We start from the raw sequence: 22,971 nt of genomic DNA, 5'->3' as shown, positions 1-22,971 counted from the left end.
TCCTGCCCTTTGGGTCAGAATCTTAGTGGAGTTTGGGGTAGGGTGGGGTGGTGTTCAGGCTCTCCTTAGGGGTCCATTCTCAGGCATCCAATCAACCCAAAGAGAACAGAGGATACTGCATTCTCCCACAGCCAGGGGCCCCCACACACTCCCTACACATGGTCTTCCCTGGCCATCCAATATAGACACATTTGCCACAGTTCCTCTGCCATCCAGTGGCCCAGGCTCCCCATCACCACTACCTGGGCAGACAGCACCACCCCCTCCTCAGAAAAAGGGATCTAGGCAGGGCAGAGGAGAGAAAAGGAGGGTCCCGGGACCCTCTACAGAGAGGACCCCTACTTTTTCCTGGGATTGGAGGGGTCTACCCAACCCCCTTGGCTGGGGAAGCAAGGGTTAATGTACACGCATGGCTCAAAGGTCCCATCATTACCCCACATGCTGGGCATGGCTATGCCCATTTCCCCCCAAACTGGAAAATGCAGAGGGAGATTGATGGATTCAGGATGCTAGTGGTTGGGATGAATGATCAGTGGTTATTGCTGTGACCCAAGCTGCCTTGAGTGTGTGGGGGTGTTTACTCATTACTGAGAATTTACTAGAGTATTTTTCACTGACCTAGGGTCCTGTGCCATCAGAGAAAATACTGGTCCTATCAGGAGAACCCCACTTATCCCAAGCCCACTGGACCACACACACATTCAGGCACACACACCATGAGGTCACCGACATGCACACATAGCACACGCCACACATTCCCCACTGGTTGGCCGTGAGCTGCCTCCTTTTAGAAGCCCACTTGATTTTTGAGTTCCTGAAACATCATCCCCCTTGAAGTGCTGCAGCCTTGGACAGAAGAGGTGGGTAGGGAGTCCTCAGGCTCACAGAGGATGCAAATTGTGTTCAGAGTCTCTGCCCTTAAGCCAGTTTTGTTTGGCTCACAGTGATTTTTTCTTTAAAAAGTTGTGGTGTTGTGTTTTTTTTTTAAATTAGATGCCAATAATTAAAAGTTGGGAGATTTCACACACAAAAAAACTGGAAGATAGTGGCAACAATTGGCTGAGCTGAGGATGGGGGGATGGTTCTCCCATTTATCACAGTCCCCAAACCTGCCCTCTCTCTGACACTGCTTGGCTCCTGTTGAGGTGTGAGTTGGTGACAGCTCAAATCCCCATGGCCAGTGCTAACCAATGCCAGTACCTTCCCTGTGAGCCTGAAGCCCAGGAACACCCCTCCCCCCTCCCCACCCCAGTCCAAAATACTCCAAGGTCATGGTTCTGAGTACCTGCCTTCTCACTGTAGCTCTTACTCCACCCTCTGAATCTCCAGAGCTGCTTTGGGATGCCTGGGGTTGTGGGATGGAGAGGGTGGGGTCTCTGGAGAGATAGGGTCGGCCACTGCAACCGACCCTGGTACTCTGGAGTGATCCCCACCTGGACACCATCCCACACTGAAGTGGGAATGGAGAAGGGAGGAGAGTCTGGCTTCTAGACAACTCCCTGCCTCTTAGGTAGAGCAAGGAGGAGCCAAGCAGGAAGGACAGTAAATAGACCACTACACAGACTAAAATGCTCTAAAATGCCTATCAAACAAGACCTCAGTTATTCGGCATTGGTGAGTGTTTTAATGTTTGGTAACTTAAATATTCTGATTAATCTAGTAAATGCAGGTAATACTGGGATCTACCTCCTAGGCTATTATGAGGATTCAATGAGTTAATTTTGTGAACTGCTTAGATCACTGCCTGGCACATAATAAAGTACTATGTGCCACTGGTCATTAAATAAAATTTAAAAATAATAATTGGAAGCCATCACTATATGCAGGGTGTGACTATAAAGTACAAAGACACCATTTTGGAAGTACAGCAAAGAATGCTGCCTCTTTTCAAAGCTGGCCCTGGGGAAGCTGTGTGTGACCTCCTCTTTGGGAAACCCTGCAGAAAAAGAGCCCAACAACACCGCAGACTCACAACTTCCCTACCCAGCCTGGGCCCTTACAGACAAGCAACTATACTCGTGCACGCAAAGCATGCATGGCTCTACCGAGTTGCGCATAAACTTGACCCAATACACGTAGTTCCAAATGGCCTTCGCTCTTTCCAGAAATCAGAGCCACCCTCAAAAGATAATAATGTTATCAGGATCACCTCCTGTTGGCTCAGAGTGTTATGGCTTACAAAATACTCTCCCCATCACCACAGAAGGTGGTCCCCTAAAGGACAGAATGTTTGAATCACGATCTTAAAGGACACATCCTCTCCCACAGGTATCAGTTTGGGAGGGGAGGGGTGTCTGTGAAAATTCAACCACCTTTGGAATGCTTAACAGGATTCCCCACCTCCATAAGCTTTGGAAACAGAAATATTTAATGCTAAAACAGAGGCTGAAGCTAGTGCCATCATCTTTGATAAGTCACAAGGCACTTTGGGATCTTAGAGTACCTCAGGGCTCTGGTCACCGAGTGGGAGCTGTGCTCAGGGTCAGGTAGCAGAACCCTCTGGAAGGGAATGCCGGATAACAGAGTGCTTGGTTTCGTCTAACCCCGGATAGCAGGGGCCCTGCCCCCACCGCTGCTGACTTTCAGAGCTGCTGGTGGACAGACTCCCCTTCATTTCACCCTCTGCCACTAGCTAGGGAAGATGGGAAGAGGGCCAGAGGGTAGGGGGAAGGGAAGGGGGCAGTGCCAGAATGTGGAAGGCGGGAGTGGGGCTACTGTCCATCCCACCCCCTAACCTTTGTGCTTTGTGTTCTCTGTCCTTTCTCTTCAAAGGGTCTACCCTGCCGCTCCTCTCCCCTCTGCCACAGCAGGATGTAGAGCCACCCAAAACACACTGGAGGGCAACAGAGGCTTGAACTTGGGGAGGTTCAAAAGTAAGCAGCTGGGATGAGGTGGGAGTGGGGCACAAGTACTAGGGCAGGAGTCTGGCTTTCATTCCTAGATTAGGAAGGTGCTCTTGGCCCAGAAATCCTCAGATAAGAACAGATTTTGGAGAAAAGAACGTAGTGAGTGTGGGTATAGCTCATGTGAATGAGCTATACACAGTGCCAGCCAGCCGTGAGGACATTTCAGCCAAACAGCACTGCCCACCCGCTTATGACACCCCCAAGTTGGGGCAAGGATGCTGAGGCCTCTACTCCAACCAGAGATAGCTGGAGAGTTGAAGGGAGTTGACCTGGGAAGGAAGAAGAGTCAAGGGGAAAAGGGGGTAGAGAGAGGAGCCAGGATGAGAGCAGGTACATAGGAAACTATCAAGGACTGCACAAATATTTTTCTGACTCCCTAACACACACACATGCACACTCACACACACCCACACACATAGGGCTGCAACACTGCAAATTCCGTGGGTGTCATTCACATTAGGATCTATGTAAATGGTACTCCCTGGAATTGTGCAGTGCACAGCCTCAGCACCTGTCCATGGCAGCCTTGCCACATGCCCAAATATTCATATGTAAGCACACTCACACTCACAAGTGTACATGTGTGCACACAAGCATATACACCAACACAGCCTCACTGCAATAAATATTTTGCAAACCTTCAGGCCTCAACCCTTCCTTCCCTTTCTAAATAGGCATAGGCACTACCCTTCCTGGCACCCTCCCCACCACTACTCCATTACCCAGAGAAACAGAGGTGCTGGCTGACAGGGGCAGGAATGAGGAAAGGGAACCTTGGGGGGTCCCTGCAGTGACAGGTTGGGGGCTGAGAAATGAGCGGAAAGGGCATAGCAATCTGGCACCCATCTCCAGATCCCCGTGTGATCTGCCTACCCTGTGCTCCCTCTTCACCATGGTCCCTGGGGGCCAACTGGCTTGGCTGAGCACTTACAGGAAGTAGTCATCCTCTAAGAGGGACACTCGTGGGGCTGCTGCTGTCTGGGATTTGTCCTGAGCTCACAGGTGCCGCCTCATCCTTAACAACCACCCTCTCTGCCACTGCTTCTAGATTGAGCCCCCTCATCCTAGGCTCCAGCTCCCTCTGAGGGGCAGACACCAGGCCCCCATTCGTCCATCCTCAGCTCCAAACGAGCTGGGCAACCCAGTCCCACCAGGGGGTGATGGCACATATGCCCTGGGCCAAGGGCAGCCTACAGGGGACTGAGCTTCAGGCCTCCTGGGTCAGATGTGGGAGGTAGGGGCTCTGTCCTCTGTGACAAGGGCATGGGAAAGACTCGCTGCATCACAAGCCTGCTTTCCCTCACATCACTGAGTACGGAGGCACTCTCTACCGAGCCCCAAATCTGGCTGACTAGGCCCCCGGCTCATACACAGGGCCACATGCCTTGCCCCACACAGATAAACAGACACATTACAGGAGAGGGTCTCAATCTTCTGCCCCCTCCCCCAGGGCTGAACCGCCCCGCCATGCCAAGAAGTCACCGATTAAACAGAATGAACTCCATGCCAGACCGACTCTGACCCAGCATGCCTTTTCTCCCTGACACCTTGCTTTCCACCGGACTCTGGACCCACTAGTGGCTCCAGCCCAGTGCTTCTGTCCTGTCCCTGAAGGCGCACCGACAGCCCCACCCCTCCCTGCACCATTTGGCTGGCACCAAGCAAAGGGAGACGTTGGGGGGTGGGGGTGGGCATTACAGTACCTTGGGCCAACGTTATATGGGGCTGTATTGCATGATGGGGATGGGATGGGGTGTGTGAGTGTGTGATTATTGCGACCTGGGAAGGAACCATGGTCTCTGCCTGCTCCCCACCCCCCCCACCTGCCCCCTCCAGGAGGGGGGGGAGCCCAGCCTAGGTCTTGTGGGTGAAGCGGGCCCACACCTGCTGCAGCTGGGACCGCGAGATGCGGAGCACCGAGGGCACGAGTCTGTGGTTGCCGGCGGCGAGGGGCGCGTGGCGCCGGTGGGGCGCCCGCACGGGGCTGCTCTCCGCCGAGCGGCTGCGCTGAATGAGGGAACCGGAGGAGCCGCCGCCGCCAGGGTGAGGGTAATGCTCGGTCTCCAGCGTGGAGGAGGAGAACACGGAGGACGCCAGTCGTCGCAGAGGGCTGTACCGCGGGAGGGAGTGCCCCGAGAGTCTGTCCTCCTCCAACTGAAAGAGACCAAGAGAGTGGAGGGAAAAGAGGCGTCAGGCACAGACTCGACAGCTCCGTCTCGGGGGCCACCCACCGCTCACAGCCCCTGCGGCGCTGGCGTCCCGGGCAGGGCGGGGGGCAGGGTCGGCCAGGTGGAGGGGCGCACACTGCCCCGTCCAACCTCAGAACCTAGCCTCTGGCCTCCAACTCCCTTCCCAGTCTTCCTCCTCTCTGGCACTTCTCACACCTCGGTCTCCTTGCGGAGACCTTGGTCACTCACCTCCCCTGGGCAGCCTTCCTGCCTTAGCCGGTGGGAGCTGAGAGCTCCCTCTGGGCTTGAGGAGTCCTCCGCCCTCCCCCCCCAGGAAGGCCCCTCTGCAACTGTTACCTGCCATCTGTCTCCCCAGCTGTACTCCTTACTCCTCATGACGCGGTCCAGAGAACATTCCCTGCACACCCTCTGCCTGTACCACAGCGGGATGCCAGGGTCTCAGTGAACAAAATGTAGCAGAATGGTAGGACTCTGGAGTCCCGCTATCCACGTTTGAATCCCAGCTCTACCACTCACTACCTGGGTGACCTCAAGCAAGCCACTTCACTTCTCCTGCCTCAGCTTCCTCACCTGTAAATGGGAGTAATAATGGTTCCCACCTCATAGGGGTGTTATAAGGATTAGGTGTTTATAATATGCACAGCACTTAGGACTGCCTTGGAGTAAATGCTGTGTCATGTGAGCTGTTCCAGTATCCTTTAAGTCACTCTTGAGAATGAGGAAAGGAATAGAGGACTGGTAGGAGAGGCAAACAGAAACCATTTCTCCAAAGTGGCTTTTCCCCCAGTCCTCTCCAAGGCGGAGCCACAAGGCAGCCGGTGGGAGGGGGTTGGCCACCTCACAGATATCTGGAAGAATCCTGTTTGTGCCCTCTTGGCCTCATACCCTGAGAAGGAAAAGGGAAAGTGGGCCTGTGCATCCCAGGCCCGTGGGGATGGAAATGGTGACTGGGGTGTCACCAGACCTTTCCCATCCTGACCCCTAGCTCTTCCTGTGACTGAAGTCAGTTTAAATAGCTTTTGGTGGGTCCTGAGGACTGGGCTGGGCCAGCTGCCAGAAAGCTGAAGGAGTGGTGGGGTGGGGTGGGCCCAGGACACTCAGTTCCAGTGCCCCCTTATAGATGTCAAATGGGGACACAGGGACCCAACATGGAGCCTCCATCAGAGAGAGGGGGAGACAGAAGATTCTGATAGGACTGTCTTTGGCCCCACCCTGCTTTTCCTTCCAGCTCCTTCTGAGCTGGTGGTCCTGGCTGCACTGAGGGTTAGGGGTCCGAGGCCCTCCATCCAAGCGATAGAGACACCAGCCCACGGCTCCCCTCGCAGCACACGTGCGCAGTCTGAGTGTAACACCCCAGCCAGAGTGTGGCAGCTTCCGGAAGGACTTAATCCCAGCGTGCTCCTGCCCTTCACTTGCCTTCCATGCCCGGTTGAAGTGCCACCTTTGAGAGACCACCCAGCTTCCCAGGCAGGCCCCCCCCCTTCTAGCAAAGAAGAGTTCTCTGCTCTCCGCTTTATGGCCCTTGCCAGTAAACACCCATGTCCACACCTTTGCATCCCCACCCACGCCTGAGAACTGCGGGCTCTGAAAGAGCAGAACTGTGAAGCCTTATTCATCTTTGTCCCCAGCCCCCAGCACGCTGCCTGGCACGTGGCAGAGAAATGCTCTAGCGGCGGCCAAGCAAATGTCCATGCACTCAGAGAATGCTGGCCTGCTGTGTTATCAGCCAGAGACAACCGGCAAAGGATGGTAAACCTCTCTCCCCCAAATCACACACCCTCTGCTGCCTTCCCCTCGGCCTTAGCTTTCCAGCCACGACTAATTTGCACCTTAAATTCCCTGCAGAAGAAAGCAGTGTGTGTGTGGAAAGAGAAAGTTTAACATATCATGGCATTCACACCAAGGAACAATAGATGCTCTAAAATTGCGCCTGGTTCCACATTATCCTCGTCCCTGCTCCCCACAGTGTTGCAGGTGTTTGTATCTTTAAGGAGTACTGTTATGAGGAAGTTCACACATCAGATGCTGAGCAGAGCAAGCTAGATCTAGGAGGGGATTCCCTGCAGAAAGGTGGCAGGGTGGTTCCAGTGTGCAGCCAGTCTTGGGAGCCCCCCCATAGCCTGGACTCAGGACTCCTTTCAGACCAAAGAAAGAAAGAACAAATGTGCCAGTCCACTTCTCTGTCTTCCTCTGCCCTTGACAAGGAGGGTCTCTGCCTCCTTCACCTGGACTGTGCTGTACTGAAATACTCGGTAAAACATGTCACACCCCGTGTGCTCACACATAGCCGCACACACACACACACAGAGGCCACCGTGAACACTGCTGTGCCCAAGGCACACTTGCTGATGTGGCCCAGCCAGCGGGTGAACACATACACGTGCATTCACACATAAGTACTCCGGTTCTCTCTGACCCTACACGATGCTGCTCTCTCTGGCCTGTGTTTGCTCCTCTCCTAAACTCACAGGCCTCAGACAGCGCTCACCCAGCTCTACCTCTTGCCCCCTGGTGATCTTGGGCTAAAGGCTTAGCCCCTCCCAGCCTTGGTTTCCTTACCTTTTGAAGGCGGGGGGGGGGGGGGGGGGTGTCTCCTTATTTGCGTTAATTGTTGTGAGGAAGACACACGTGAAATATGGAGGCATTAAGAGCAATGCATCTCTAGTCACTGTCACCACAATTTTTGCTCTGATGATCATCAGCCCTCCAGCTTTGCTATTCCGGCTCCCAGGGTTCCCTGCGCTCTTGCAGACCCGCTGCATGCTCCACAGACACACCACTGTGTGTGCACACCCACACCCATGTGCGCTCCTGAGCTGAGCTGATACAGAAATGCACACACGCAGCCAAAGAATGCTAACCAACTTCGCTGCCGTGCACTATGGGGAAACCAAGTCCCCACTTAACGCCCCCTCCAGACACATACAACTCACTGCCTGTCCACAGCCCAAGCAAGACCTGAGCCCAAGGCTGAGACTGAACAAGTCCCCTGCGCCTGCTTCCCCAACTCTTTCTCCTTACCCCCTTGGCTGGAATTCCCCAAAGCAAGGGTGTTTCCCAGGACCTGGAAGGAATCTGAAGGTGAGAAAAACCTCCCAGATAGCTCAGCTCCCTCTCTGAGACCCAACTGGCCTGCAGTCACCAGGAGGGGACCAGCAGAGAGCCCAGGTCCAGAATCTAAGCCTCCTGACTTGGATTCTGGTCTCTCTCTACCCTCTACCACCACTGTCAGTCTCCCCTCCTAGACTCTGCACTTCCTGTGGGTACAAATGACCTCTGGTGCCTCTGGGACCTGCCACAGGCTACATGCTCAGCAAGTGTGGAATGACTAGGTATTGAACAAATGAATGAATGCAGGAAAAAATGAGAGGGGAGCGAGGTGGAATCGCAAACCGATCTTGCTTCTTCTGCTTACCCAGTGCTGGCCTGGTGGGCACAATGTCTAGGTCAACAACAGTCATACTAGCCCATACTCTGCCCTGGCTGAGCCTCCAGTTTAGGTTGGCTAGGACCTCTCTCAGAGTTCCCACTTTTATAGTCCAGAATCCAGGGCACAGCTAAGACGCACACCCCTTGGGATCTCAGCTCAGAGACCCTTTCTTCTAGACGTGGGGATGGGGCCTGAACATAGCCCTGCCTGGAGCTGCCCTTCTCCAGGGCACCCACGTGCTCCCAGGCTGGGCCTCCCAATCTGAGCACACAGCAGAACTGACCCCGGCCCTGGGCCCTGCTCCTTGGATTTCCCAGAGCCACCTGGTGCACACCCCTAACGGGGGGTGACTGAGTGGAACGCGGCACAGCCCCAGAGCCCTCCAGCATCACCTCTTTGGCCCTCCTCAGCCCCTCAGAGGAGACATGCTCCTTTCAAAACCACCAGTGACAGCACTGCTGTCCATCCAGAACTCAGCCGGGAACCCTCTGCTCACAGCCCGCTCAGTTCTTTCCCCAACACCTCTTGGTTCTGTCCACCTTGCCCCACGTCCAGAACACCCACCCTGGTCCAAGCCACCAGGGCACTCTCTTGCTGGCACCTGCTGTGTGGCCTTCCTACTGGCAGTTCTGTGCCTTTTAATCCATTTTCACACAGCAGCCAGAGGGATCATTCAAGAGGACCAAGGTAAACATATGTCACACCCCTGTTTAAAAGCCTCGGGTGGCTCACCGAGTCCTCAGAATCAAGCTCTAACCCTTTAGCTCAGCCCCAAGGCCCTCCAGGATGGAGCCAGGGACCTACCCCTCAGCCTCATCTGCTGCAACATGCAATCAGCGCAGTGCTTTCTGACTGCCACCTCCGGGCCTTTGTACACACTGTCTGCTTGGCCTGGGAGGCCTTTCTCCTGCTTTGTCACCTGGCTGACACTGCTCATAATGAAAAACTCAACTCAGGACGTTGAGGGTGCCTTCTCTGGAAGCTTTGACTGTCCCCCAAGCATGGTTTTGGACCCTGAAATCTGTCTACCTTCATCACAGCCTGCAACTGTTGGGTGCTATTCAATAACCCCCATAGAGCACACAAGGAGCACATCAAGAGCACTCCAGGCAAAAACTATAGGCATCCAGGGGTGGGGAGTGGGTGCAAGCCGCCTTACCTGTCTCTGCGGGCCTGTGGGATCGGACTCTCTCCGTCGAGGCCGGGGTCCCGAGTGCAGGGGCGAGTGGGAAGGGCTGCCGGGTGTGGGGGGCTGCGACGTCTCTGACCGGCCATCAGCTTGGCTCAGCTGGGGTGGTAGGGGCTGGGTTGGAATCTGCCGAGGGTCCTCCTCAGCCAGCGTCTGCATGCCTCGTCCCCGGGGCCTGACGGCGGGCTCTGCCCCTGGCCGCCGCCGCTCCTCGCCCTCCTCGGGCAGCGGCCGCAGCTCCTCGGGCTCCTCGTCCGTGGTGCCCGATGTGCTGGGCTCGGCCCCCGGGGGGAAGTCCTTGAGCTCTGTCTCCTTGTCAATGATGACCCACTCCTTGCTGTCAAAGTCCTCCTCCTCGGCCAGCGGCACTGAGCGGAAGGCGTTGCTAAGGGCCTCCTGCTCCACGGAGGCTGACACGTCCATGCGGCCGCTGGCCTGCCGATCGGCGTGGCCTGTGTCCACTGAGAGCATCTGGGCCGGCTGCGAAGAGCAGGCTTGGCGCGAGGGTGAGCCGGGCAGATCCATTCGTGACCTGCAAAGCCAGCCCACAGGAGGCTCAGTGCCAAGCCTCTCCAAATCTCCAAGGAACTCGAGTAGGTGACCAGGTGCAATGTGACCCCTAGAACCTACTGACCACAGCATCTCTCCCACCCTGGGCCAGGCCCGGTCACCTCCTAGATTACCACCCCCTAACCTCACTCCCCACAAAGATTTCATTCATCCATTCATGCATTCATTCCCTTCAACACATGTATTTGAATGCTTACTGTGTTCCAGGAATACAAACATGAAGAAAATAAAACCTGGTTCCTGTGCCCAAGGAACGCTCTCTTCTGGACCAGCCAGGAAACTTAATCTCCCTAAGGCCCACTTTATGCTTGCTGGTCCAGTGCTCACACTCCGTCAGAGGCTGCCTCCAGGGCAAACACACCCATCTGGCCCTTGAGTTTGCAGATGAGCTTTCTAACTTCTTCCACCACCTCCAGGTCTGGCTGGCTGGTTTCACCACCCCTAGCAAACTCCAGTGGCTCCCAGCCCCGATGACAAAGTCTATGTTGCTTAGCATGGCACTCAAGCAGCCAGACTAAGGCCCAGTATCACCATTCTCCCAGTCGGACCCAAGTCAGGGTCACTGGCTTTTCCCCAAATTGCGCATGTGCTCATATTTCTGTGCCATTACACATGTCACTCTCTCCACATGGCCTGACCTTCCACCCTTTGCTGTCCCAAGCAGCTTGGATGTCACCTCCTGTGGGGGGAGCCTTTCCATCCTGCCTGGGGGGCTACTTTGCCTTCCCAGCACTGTCTGTGCGCCCCTGTCCTCACAGAGTGGAGCACGTGTGTTTACATACCTGTCTCCCCACGAGGCCGTGAGCCCTGCCAGCCAGGGACTGGGCCCCATCTCACTCTGGGGCAGTGATCCTACCTTGGGACACCTCTTCCGTTGTTACCTTACACTGTGCTGTGAACCTCACATTACTTCCAGAGGTTCTCAACTGGAGGGGAGGGTACCAGTGCCAAGGTGAAGATTTTGCTGCCTGCAGGAAGCTACACAAAGGCCAGGGTGCCCCCACCAAGGACCACGGAGGCTTAGCTCCCCTGGGGTTGTGCACACCCTCATGCTCAGGCTGTGGGCAGGGGGCTGCCTTTTTTTTCTCCCGCAGCCTTGAGCCTGTGAGACAGAGGGGTGCAGTTCAGAGCCACTGTGGGGCTTTCTCAACAGCCCCCCTGCCCTGGTCTGTGGGACCTACCAACTCCTCCCTCTCCACAAGATTTGTATTGATTTAATAAGGCTTTAAATACAAACATCCCTGAGGTGGGCCACCCAGGGTCCTACACTGATGCTCCCATGCGAATGGCTGGTGTTGCTTCCTTTCCTGAGAGCATGGTTTGTTTTGATGGACACAAAGGAGAGAGGGGCTGAAGGGGAAAAGGGGGGCGAGGAAAGGGGAGAAGGAGGGAAATCCAAATCCCATCTGCTTCACACTTTTTCCTGCTCCCAGGTGTCCCAGAGCCCACCCAAACCCTCTGCCCTGCCTACGAGATCCTGAACCTTCCCTTCCAGAAAATCTCTCCTCAGCCGTCTCCTCTTCCCATCATCCCTGAAACAAGGTGTTCATTCTGAATCAAACCAGTTTGCTCTTCAGGACTGTCTTTGTTCGGGGCATTCCCACCTCTCTTCTCCACTGATATCCCTTCCAAACTGCCGTTCCTCAGTTCTCCTTGTTTCCTGAACCCTCTGGGCTACCATGGATGAAAATGTGGTCTTCAGTCCCAGGGAGGCCAACCTGTGTGAGTGTGAGTGTATGTGTGAGGGCTGTTGGCCACCTGAGCACAGGGCCCACATCCCTCTGTCCTGGGGGTGCCGTGGGGACTGGTATAGGGCTCCCCTGTCTTGAGTACTGCCATGCTCCAAAGGGGTGCCGTGCCCCATCCCAGAGGCAGAGTGCAGTCTGGAGCACAAGCCAGAGGAGGGGCCATGAATGAGATGGGGATGAGGCACACTGGGCCCTCCTAGGCTGGGTCTTGGGAAAAGACCCCTTTCCTGGTGCGGAGAAGACCTCAGCCCTGCTGTGAGGTCAAGCCCCGCCCAGAGCCAAGCGAGGGTGGGGACATCTCTCACAGGCCTCTCCCACCTGAGCTGTCCCACCCACTGGACAGCTCATCCAGGCTTCTGACTCTGGTCCCTGATGGCCATGGACCACCCTCACATTCGCACCCCCCCCTCCTCCATCCTGAAGGATCGTTTTGGCTCTAAACTCTCCTCCCACCAACCAGGTCCCCCCTGTGACATTCAGATCCCTGAGCCCTGACCCCCAAAACCTGATCCACCACTCTTGGAGTTGAGCACTCCCTGGGCTCTCCTCCCAGGGCCCTCCCCCACAGCTGAAGGGAGCCTAGTCAGCTGCTCTGAGGCACCTGTAATTAGTCTCTAGGGAGAGGTTCTGGAAGCACACCCACCTACCACCTCACCCCTTGGCCTCCTCCTGGGCCAAGGGACCCAGCTTCCCACTCGTATGGCATGCCTCCACCCTACATCCCTTTGTGGCATGAGCTGGGGCCTCTGTATCTGCCCCCCTCCAACCAACCAAGTCTCACCCCAGGCCCTAGTATAACCCTCTCAACACTCCTGGGGCCCCCCAACCTTGCATCTAATCTTTCCTACAGACCAGCCACGTGAAGGCTGAGGGGGCCAGAAGGCCCTTGGCCGTCCCCCTAGCCCCAGACCTACCTCCTCTCATGCAGTTCCACCCGCCCATCCGCTGTGGAAAGCCTCTCAGACTCAGGGCTGTTGACCCTCCGGTAGCGAAGAGAACGGACTGGGGTTGTCGGTGAGTCTGGAGGGGCACGCACCGGGGAGCTGGGGACCCCCACACCTCGGCTCTGCTCCTCTTCCACCACACAAGGGGTCTGCAGGAGAGGGGAGTGCCATGAACTGGGGCTGACAGGGCGGCTGTGGGTCAAGTGGTTTTCCCAGGGTGAAGGAGATTGAGGGAGGTCGACGCTGGTGATCCTGACATGGGGCAAGGCCACGGAGACAGGGCAGGTGGGCACATGGCTGGGGAGAGGGCACACAGGAGGAGCGGGAGGGGGGCCATGGGTTGGGAACCAGGGTGGGAGCGGGGGAAGGCCACCCACGTCCTTCTCTCTGGCTGCAGTTACTTTGCCGATGTTGATCCGGAGTTTGTTCCGGTTGACATCCGTCTCCTCCCAGACTTCAGCCTCAGGACCCCCGGGGTGGGGGGCAAGGTGGGGGCTGGGACCCAGCCCCTCAGGGGGCCGCCCAGGCAAGATTGGGGGTGCGTTCTCCTGGTCACTCAGGTGCTCGCCCTGCAGCACGTCCTCGGTGTTCTCCCGGAGCAGGTCCCCGGGCACTGGCGTCACGTTGACCACCCTGGAGAGGCCAGGAGGGGCCATGGGCAAGGCTGGCAGGGGTTCCCTCTCCTCCCAGCACAGGCCCTGGAGATCACTGCCACCCATGGGAGTAGGCACAGTAGAGGCCTCGGCAGGGGTGGGGATGTCCCTAGGCCCATCCCCATCCCTGGCTCACAAAGCCTGCAACTAGACTGTCCTTAGTCCGGCAAAGGGCTGCAAGGAGATGTGACTGGCCGGGATGGGCACGGCACCACCTCATCCTGTTAATTTAAGAGGCCCATTGCTTTCCAGGCCCAGCCAGATTTCCATCGCAGTTCACTGGCTGACCTCATTTAGACCAGGAATGGGTGTAAAGAGGAGTCATGTGGAACTCCTTGAGCGGTATCTTTACAGTACGGGTCTCTCTCCTGGAGCCCCTACCCTTGTCTCTCCCTGGCTGCCCCCGCGGCAGGGTGGGGTGTCCCTCCTCACTCTGGCCCCTCCCCAGGTGCCTCTGTCTTTGTGCTTGCCACAGGGTTCTGGAATCGCTGACCCATCCGTTACAAATATCCCAGACCCAACCAAGAGCACTCTGAGGGCGGGGGCTGCAACTTTCTTCTCTGAGCCCCCACAGGCCCCAGTGCTGGGGCTCGAGACACGTTCACTAAATGGATGCATGTGAGCAACAGAAACAGACGTTGGGGCTCAGGTATTTTCACTCAGGGCTCCCCACTCCCCCGTAAAGTCAAAAACTCCAAGTGAGGATGTGCACCCTGTCCCCAGATTGAAGGTGGAGATGGGGCAGGACCGCCTGGGGTTTGAGAACCCCACTGTTGAGCACCTTGGATGGGAAAGACAGCCAGATGTGTCCAGGTGAGAAGAGGAGGAGAGGGCTGGCTTTTTGGGTGACAGCACTAGGCAGAGGTCACCTGGCCCCCCACTGGGCTGTCATCCCTCCCAAGACTCACCCGAACATGGCTGCCGTCTGCCGCGTGTTCTGCTGGGGTGGAGTGGAGGTGCTTGTGGACAGGAGGGCATCGGTGCCCGCCTTCTCCCAGTCAAAGGCCTCATTCTCAGCGATGCCCCGTTCCTTCATGCTGTTCTCAAACACCGACATGATCAACTGCAGGGGTGGGGGTGGCGGGAGGACAGAGAGGTGACCCTGGGGCTAGCCAGGAGGAAAGGACAGTTGCCGGGATTGCAGAGGGAAGAGAGGGGCCTTCCAGGACAGGGATAGGCCGAGAAGGGGCACTGGAAGGAGAAGGGCACATTGATTTTAAATGAAAACATGCACATGATATGCAAATCAGTACGCAAATTACTATCTTGGTTTGAGCCCCGCTGGCTGGACACAAGCCCTCTGAGATCTGTCCCTTGCTCACCATCCCCAGCCTGCTCTGCCATTTCCACCATCTGGGGGGGGGGGCGGGGGGGGGGAAGCCTCCGCAGCCTGGAAGCACCGGTCATTTCCCAAAACCACCACCTGGGGTCATGCCTCTGCACAGGTTGCTTCCTCCGCCCACACCGCCTTTACCACCAATCCTCTCTGCTCAACAAGCCTTCCCTGATTCCCCCACCCACACATTTCCTGATCTGCAGCTCGACATTCCTCAGCAGCCAGCACGGGCCCGCACACCGTGTGCTCGCTCACTCGCAGCTGTCTGGTCTGGGGAACCCCAGGAGGCTGAGGATTGGGCGAGGGGAGGGGGGCAGGGGGGCCTTCTATTGCGCAAGTGAGGCATCTCTGTCCACGACCTCTAGGCTCTAGGCTCTGGAGGCGGTGGGCACCTGTAGAACATCAGAGGCCCCCAGACCATTCCACTTTCTTCAAAAAAATTGTTTTAATGTTTATTTATTCTTGAGAGCAAGAGGGAGAGACAGAGCGCAAGCAGGGGAGAGACAGAAAGAGACGGAGACACAGAATCCGAAGCAGGCTCCAGGCTCTGAGCTGTCAGCACAGAGCCTGATGCGGGGCTCGAACCCATGAACCGTGAAATCATGACCTGAGCCAAAGTTGAATGCTTAACCGACTGAGCCACCCAGGCACCCCGGACCATTCCACTTCTGACTTAACTCTCTCCAGAATACAGGGCAGGTTCTCTCTGCTGGCAGGACCCACTTCACTGAGGGCCCACTGTGTGCCCGATGCTATGCTCCCTGTGGTGTGCAGACTTGTGCCTGGCACATAGTGGGTCCTGGGCAGAACACTGCTGATGTATCCTCATTCTCCTGTCGGGATCAGTGGGTCCCCTAGGGGTGTGGTGGTGGCACCTTGGAAAAAGCACTGGACTTGGAGTCAGAAGATGTGCCTGAGCCCAGCCCTGCTCACGGCCTTGCTATCGGGCTTTCGTTTCCTCATCTATGAAATGGGGACAATGCAGAGTTTCGGTGAAAAGTACTCGAAAGTACTTGGCTTCATTAACCGTTAAGTGTTAGAATAGTAACATAAAGAACACGCATTATCACCGAAGGCTCGTTTTGAAGCTTAAATGAGTTAATGCATGAAAGGCACTGAGAGCAGAGTAAGCTGTTAAGAAATCTTAGCCATGAAGACTGTTCACAGGAGCACAAAACAGTTTCATGCAGTTGGAAGACCGGGGGGGAGATACACGAGGCTAAGCCAACAGGGGAGTGGGGCCTCAGCAGTATGGGTGCTGCTGGGGATGGTCACCCCCAGAGAGATGTCTGGGGGTGCAGGGACCAGGTGGCAGGCTCCCACCTGGTAATCAGGCTTGGTGAAGTAGTCGAGGCTGGCAATGTGGTCCAGAAAGAGGTGGAACTCGGAGGGCATGTGCTTCAGCAGCATCCGGTGCTCATACTTCTCCTTGATCATCCCTACCTGCTCCTGGAGGCAACAGGGCACAGGGTAATGGAGCCCCAGCGACCCCACGCCCCCTCCACCTCCTCAGCCCCACCTGCACAGGGCTCACCTTGTCCTTGATCTTTCTCCAGGGCAGCTGCCCCACTGCAAACTCTACCAGCATGTAGAAAAGGGACCACAGGTCATCGTGGCGGCCCATCTCCTGGGGGGGGGGGGGGGGGACGACAGGGGAGGTCACCCACACCTTTCAGGTCCTTCCTGGGAGCATGGACTGATCCTTCACAAGGAGGGGACCCTTCAGGGAGCCCTGACAGCCAAACCCTGGCTCTATCCCTGATCCTCCAACACACATCGAGTATGAGTCTCAAAACTTGTGTCCACACAGATTGATGGTGGGAGCAGAGAGGAGGGAATCCCGAAAAACAAGGAAGAAGGTAAAGTCATGGAGAAATGGCTGCAAAATCTTGTTCCACTCATGGCCTCTGGCGTGGCAGCTTCCGGCCCCTGCCCCATACTTCTCTCCCCACCTCAACAGCTGCCCACCCGACCCTCTTCCCCTTCCTCTGCCCCTGACCTGGGCCCTGCTGCCCCCGCATCCTCAGGCCCACAGCTCTGCCACTCACCCGGTTCTTGTGGGCATTGACTGAGGCATAACGAACAGTCCCTCGAAACCCGGCCACATTCCGAGGCTGTAGAAGGGAGAACACAGCAGGACACTCACCCGCTGCCCCTGATTTGGGCCACATCTCAGCCCTGCTAACTGAGCCTAACTGCCTACTTTAACCCTGACTGCTTTCCCTCTCCACCAACCCCCATGCTGGCCTGGTCAGGGGCAAGCCTGACACACCAACCCCAGTCCTACACCTGCCTCCTGACCTTGCTCCCTGCCCCTGTATCCATCTCTGACCAAGGTAGGCAGCCAGATCACAAGGTGTGGATGTGGCATCCACCAAGAGCCCAGGGAGCCAGGAGACGGGCCAAGCGTAGACTGAGCTGGGTGACACTCATATTGAACACGGGCCGGGCTTGCTTAGGCAGCTGCAGGAAAAATTGGTGAAGGTCAGGGGCCGGGTGAGGGGGCCAGGGTTTCCCACGAACAGCGATACTCACGGGCCGAACATCCCCCGTGGTGTTGGTGTACTGCCGGGCCAGCCCGAAGTCCAACATGTAGCACTTTCTGTAGGTGGAGGGCAGCCTGCCCATGGCAAAGTTTGACTGGGAAAGACAGTGGCTGTGACCGTGGGGCTTCAACCCCACTTGGCCCACCTCAAGGAGTGCCAAGAAACGTGTTTAAGAGTAAGCTTTGGGGAGCCTGGGGAGCTCAGTGGGTTAAGCGTCTGACTTAAGCTCGGGTCATGATCTCACAGTTCACAGAGTTCAAGTCCTTCTTTGGGCTCTCTGCTGTCAGCACAGAGCCCGCATCAGACCCTCTGTCCCCTTCTCTCTCTCTCTGCCTCCCCTCCCCCTCCCCCGTGCTCTCTCTGTCTCTCTCAAAAATAAACATAAAGAGAAAACATCAACATGCGCCATAGGCCATGGCATCCCATCCGAGGGGCAGGTGGGAGCACCCTCATTTTACAGATGAGGATACTGAAAGCCAAAGAGCTTATGGGGCTTCTCCAAGATCACAAAGCAAAGTGACAACCCAGCTGGGGGTTCCAATCCTTAGAACTCCCCAGCAGAGCAGTGTGGCTTAGGGTCACTGTCCTGCTGTAAGGCAGCAGGAGACCTGCATTGTTCTTGCTGTCTGACCTTGGGTCATTCAACCAATCTTTCTGGGCCTCAGTTTTTACCCCTTATTAAATTGGAGGTTCTTACAACACCGGGATCCAAGATGCCACAAAATCAGCTGCTTGGAATTTCTTACCAAGCCCAGCCCCTCCATTCCTTTTTTAAAAAGAAAAAAAATTTTAATGTTTATTCATTCTTGAGAGACAGGGAGAGACAGAGCATGAGCAAGGGAGGGGCAAAGAGAGAGGGAGACACAGAATCAGAAGCAGGCTCCAGACTCTGAGCTGTCAGCACAGAGCCCAACGCAGGGCTTGAACCCATGGACCGTGAGATCATGACCTGAGCCGAAGTGGGACACTAAACCGAGGGAGCCACCTGGGAGCCCCATCCCTCCACCCCTTTTGATCAATTCCTCTGTACTTCCCCAGCCCCTGCACCTTTTGAGGTTCGAGGACTAATCAGGGCATGGGTAAGGGAGAAGACAAGAACAGAAGAGAGACATGGGCAAGGGGCAGGCAGGGGTGTGTTCTCCTGGCAGGCGGGGAGAAGGGGCTTGGGGTGGAAAGCAGGAGGAGGGGACAGGTAGGAGAGGCTGCTCCTGCCCAAACCACTGTTCTGGAGGAGAAACCATGGGACCCACAGAGGGAGAGGGTGGGGGAGGGGGTGTGCTTTGGAAGAGGGGGCAGGTGGGGCAGCCCTCACCGGCTTGATGTCACGGTGCAGGAAGCCCACCGAGTGGATGGCCTCAATGGACTCCAGGATCTGCTTGCCCAGCCGCAGCGTGGTGCTCAGCGTGAAGGTGCCTCGCGGCTGGCTGCGGCGCAGGTCGGCCAGATTCCGGCCCTGAGGGTGGGGGCAGGGGGGAGGTCCAGGCTCAGCTGTCATGCCAACCGGCACCACCGTGACACTCTGCCCAGCCTCGTCCCCAAAGGCTTGTGCCCACTCCTCAACCCCAGGGGTCACAACCCAAGCTTTGGGGGGTAAGTGGAGGGAGGATCCCACAGGGACTCACCTGGAGCTGCATCACCACATAATTAAATTTCTCATTCCGGCCACAGCCAATGAACCTGCACACGTGGCTTTTCCCTGTGGGGGCACAGACAGGGGTCTCCCAACTCCCACTCCTTCTTCCTCACTTCCGATCCCAAGGTGTCTCTGGTGCCCTCTTGATTCCTGGTCCCATGACCACTTCTGCCACCACCTCCCCATGCCCCTCTCCCCATCACCGCCCTTAGACTCCGGTTCCATCTCACCATCCCCATCAGCTCTCCCTTAGCCCCTGGCTCCACCTCCTCCCTCCCATCCTCCTGCCCAGGGCCCGCACCTTGCAGCTTTTTGAGCACAGCCACCTCCATCTTGAGGACCTGCTTGGGCTGCTGGGCTGACTCCACCTTGAGGGCCACATTCTCCCTGGTCAGCAGGTCCATGGCCTCGTAGATCTCACCAAAGCCCCCGCCCCCGATCTTTTTCAGCTACAGAGATGGAAGAGGGGGATAGGAAACCCAGGGATCAGGCTGAGCAGCTCCTCATCCCACACGCTGCTGGGTCATACCCTTCGTTGGTGGGGGTAGGGCTAGTTTTGAAGGGGGCGACCCTATGTCTGCCTTCCTTGCCCCACCCACCTGTGTCCCCACTTCCCCTCCTAGTGCCAGAGACAGCTCAGCCCATGCATGCATGTGCATGCACACACAGGGCTAGGTGTCAGGCTGGGAGGTGGGAGAGGGTATGTGACCTCTGACCCCATGTAGACATGGAGATGAGCCTGTGTAGGATTCTGAAGACATCATGGGCCACCATAAATCTTTTTTTTTTTTTTCTGGAAGGACAAGAAATATTACACTCTCCCCATCCCCCAAACTAGATTGAACAACCACCATCCAGAAGGAAAACTAATTTCCAGAACCTTCCAGCTTCAGGGTGGATCCTCCAGGGAAGCTGGCCCTTCCTGGGGTTGGCAATGTCCTGACAGGTGTCATTAGAGGGAGAGAGTAATGCGGGGGAGAAGTATTTGGGGGAGAGGAGTCAGCAAAGGGTATTCAATGCTCATCCTGCTGCTGAAGCTCACAGCACTCCCTAGACCCCTGGTCAAATGCCTCAAATCGGGTGAGCTTCCCCTGGGGGTAGGGGGCACTGTGGGACCATGGTGGGAATGGAGGTTTGGAGAGTCTGTCTATCCCCCCAGGGGACGGGGCAGTACAGACCTGACCCTCTAGGCCCTCCTCCTCCAGCATCCCTGGGCAGGCAGTGAGAAAAGGCAGAGGGGAGAATTGTGTTGGAGGAAGAGTTCGCAAGGGTGGATGAGCAAAGCTGAGCTATGGGAAGGAATTAAAATCACTTCAAGTCAGAGGCCCCGGGGTCCCTGGAGTGTGCTACTGGCAATGATAAAGGACAAGGAGAAGGTGCAGACTTCTAAGTCGGGACCTGTTTGGTTTAAAAAAGATGTACAGCTCACCTCATGGGTGGCCCGCCCTCGCTGAGCACCTTCCAGAACCCTCACTTGCCTCCGGTTGGCTTGTTAACTCACCAGCACAGCTGGGCTTGCTAGTGATTGGGCGGAGGCTGCTCTGACCAGCCAGCCTGTAAACGGACTCTGAGCCTCTAGCATCTCCAAGCCCTCCCCTTAGCATTTATTCAGCACTCAGACCCCATTAAATGTTTAATGGTGGCTGAAGCTAGGGGATGGAGTGGGGGATGGGTGCAGGGCTGAGCCAAGGACTGGGAGTTCCCAGCAGGTTACAGTTGAAACAACTCTAGGAAGAGAGAGGAGGAAGAAGGGAAGATTCAGAAAAGAAGTGGAAGTCTGGCTGCATCTTGAAGGCTCTCGTGCTCAGAAAGGACGCAGGAAAAGGGAAAGGGGGAAGAACAGTCTGAAACCAGAATCTCTCTCTACTTGAGATGAAAGTCAGACTCATCGAAGAATTTCAGAATAAGGAGGGGACAGATACAGACTCAAGGAAAGCAGCGTCATGTCTTCCCCTGGGGAACTTTAAAATCAGGGGAGATGATAGTATCTTATAGAATCCTTTATGGTTTGCTGTACGTGAACATGGAAGACGGGGAGGGGAGGGAACAATAATCACATCTCAGGCTTTGTGCTCCCGACCCACAAAGATCATCTCAGCTCATCCCCTGAGGTTCCTGACAACACGTGGGAAAGGTCATAAGAGTCACCATTTTGCACAGAAGGAAAACTAAGGCACAGAGAGTTAAGTACTCTGCCCCAGGTCACACTGCTAGTAAGTAGCAAAGCCAGGTTTCATTTGAACCCAGGCAATCTGATGCAGAACCCACGCTCTTAACCGCGATATCATAGAAAACTGTTGACAGCACAGGGATTAAAAGTGTGAGTGCTGGGATTCAAGCCCAGATCTGCCAGACTCCAAAATCCTCACTGGAGGTGGTAAGGAGGGCTCGGGGCAGCCAAGACATTTCTGGTACCTGCTCCCCAATTTCCAAGGGTGGCCAATAGCATTTCTCTACCGTCTTCATTTCCAAAGAGGCTATTTCTTCTCCTCCCTTGGTCCCTTCCTTGCCCCCCACCCCATTACAGAACCTCCCAGGGAGGCAAGCTGGGTATCTGCACCCACCCATTCACCTAACACCCCTCCTCTCCAGGCCCTACAGTCTGGGCCCACTTAACCATCGGGCACAGCAGGCACAGTGGCCCATAATACTTACAGGGAGCCATAAAAACATTTCAATATTTCAAATCAGAAGGTCAAAAAATTGTAGCATATAATATTAATTCATTCCTCTGTATACCAGTGCAGTCATAAAATATGATTTTTACTACTTTATTATAGAGAAAGGGGTCCGTGAAGGCAAAAGGGCCCAGGGCCCATGAAAGTCATAATGTAGCCCTGCCCAAGCCTGCTAACAGAAATATTTTCTTAATCTCCCTTTGCCAGACCCTATTCCTCCTCCCCTAGTTGTTTTCACGATCCCCTCCCCTGTCAAAGGAACTCCCTAAACTGGAGGGCCAATACGACACAGTAGGACCAACATTTACTTAGGAAAAAGGAAACCTGGTTTCTTGGCCTAGCTCTGGGTCACCTGGAGTGAGTTTCTTAAATTCTGTGCCTCCGCTTTTCCTCCTCTGTAAAATGAAAGAGTTGTTCTAGAACGGGTCTGAAAGACTCCTTCATCTCCGTGCTCCTGATTCTTGGGTGGGCTAATTCTTGCGAAGCAGTATGGCTTAGTGGCTGCTGACCCAGCAGTCAGACAGACCTGGTTCCACCCAGTCTTAAGAACTTGGCAGGTTAGCTAATCCCTACCCCTGTTTCCACACCTGTGAAAAGGGGGTAACAACAACATCTACTCCATCGTTTGTTGAGATAATGCACCGTGTCTGGAGACAGTGGGGGCTCAAAACAAATGCTGCTTTTTTATCATTTATTATTATTATTATTTGCTATTCTGATTCTGAGAAGCACCCCTCAAGAAGAGTGAAACGTTATTATTTGCAAATACTCCACCTAGTGCCACTGACCCTCAATTTCCCCTAGCCAGCTCATTTTTCTCTTCAGGGAGCTTGTTCTTGGTTCCTGAGCTCTACCTCATGCCCATGTCCCACCCCTCACAGGGAGATGGCTGAGGGGAGCCATCTGGCACCCCACCCTCTCTAGTTCTTCGGGAGTCAGCCTGGCAAAGATTGTGAGCTTGCCCCTCCCCCCCCCCAACTCCCTCTTGCCATTTCTCTCCCCACTCATCTCCCATCCCCTCCCTCAAAAAGTACAACAAAGTTCTAATCCAAACTCAGTATGGTGTGAACACCATCTTTTTCTCACCTCTTCAGTGCAAATGTCCTTCTGCCTCCAATCTGTCAGAAACTAGGCTCTCATGTTAGGGGA

At 55.6% G+C, this 22,971-nt stretch overlaps 1 protein-coding gene across 2 annotated transcripts in view; it reads right to left on the bottom strand.

Moving 5' to 3' along the window:
- TTBK1 (tau tubulin kinase 1) overlaps positions 1 to 22,971 on the bottom strand; it is a 40,648-nt gene that overhangs the window by 13,149 nt on the left and 4,528 nt on the right. For both annotated transcript variants that reach the window (XR_006298935.1, XM_043591473.1), the window contains exons 3-13: positions 19,446 to 19,593; positions 19,134 to 19,207; positions 18,824 to 18,964; positions 17,501 to 17,605; positions 17,014 to 17,079; positions 16,500 to 16,592; positions 16,289 to 16,414; positions 14,538 to 14,692; positions 13,378 to 13,609; positions 12,947 to 13,125; positions 9,685 to 10,246 (exon numbers count right to left, since the gene is read on the bottom strand). Coding sequence is in view for 1 of the 2 variants with exons in the window: in XM_043591473.1 (XP_043447408.1) it covers positions 9,685 to 10,246; positions 12,947 to 13,125; positions 13,378 to 13,609; positions 14,538 to 14,692; positions 16,289 to 16,414; positions 16,500 to 16,592; positions 17,014 to 17,079; positions 17,501 to 17,605; positions 18,824 to 18,964; positions 19,134 to 19,207; positions 19,446 to 19,593 (1,881 nt within the window). In the remaining variant the exon portion in view is untranslated. The remainder of the gene's footprint in view (positions 1 to 9,684; positions 10,247 to 12,946; positions 13,126 to 13,377; positions 13,610 to 14,537; positions 14,693 to 16,288; positions 16,415 to 16,499; positions 16,593 to 17,013; positions 17,080 to 17,500; positions 17,606 to 18,823; positions 18,965 to 19,133; positions 19,208 to 19,445; positions 19,594 to 22,971) is intronic.

This window comes from Prionailurus bengalensis, chromosome B2 (assembly GCF_016509475.1).
Source record: "Prionailurus bengalensis isolate Pbe53 chromosome B2, Fcat_Pben_1.1_paternal_pri, whole genome shotgun sequence".
Lineage (NCBI taxonomy): Eukaryota > Metazoa > Chordata > Mammalia > Carnivora > Felidae > Prionailurus > Prionailurus bengalensis.
Note: the sequence above shows the minus strand (reverse complement) of the source record. Positions and strands in the feature narration are given on the sequence as shown.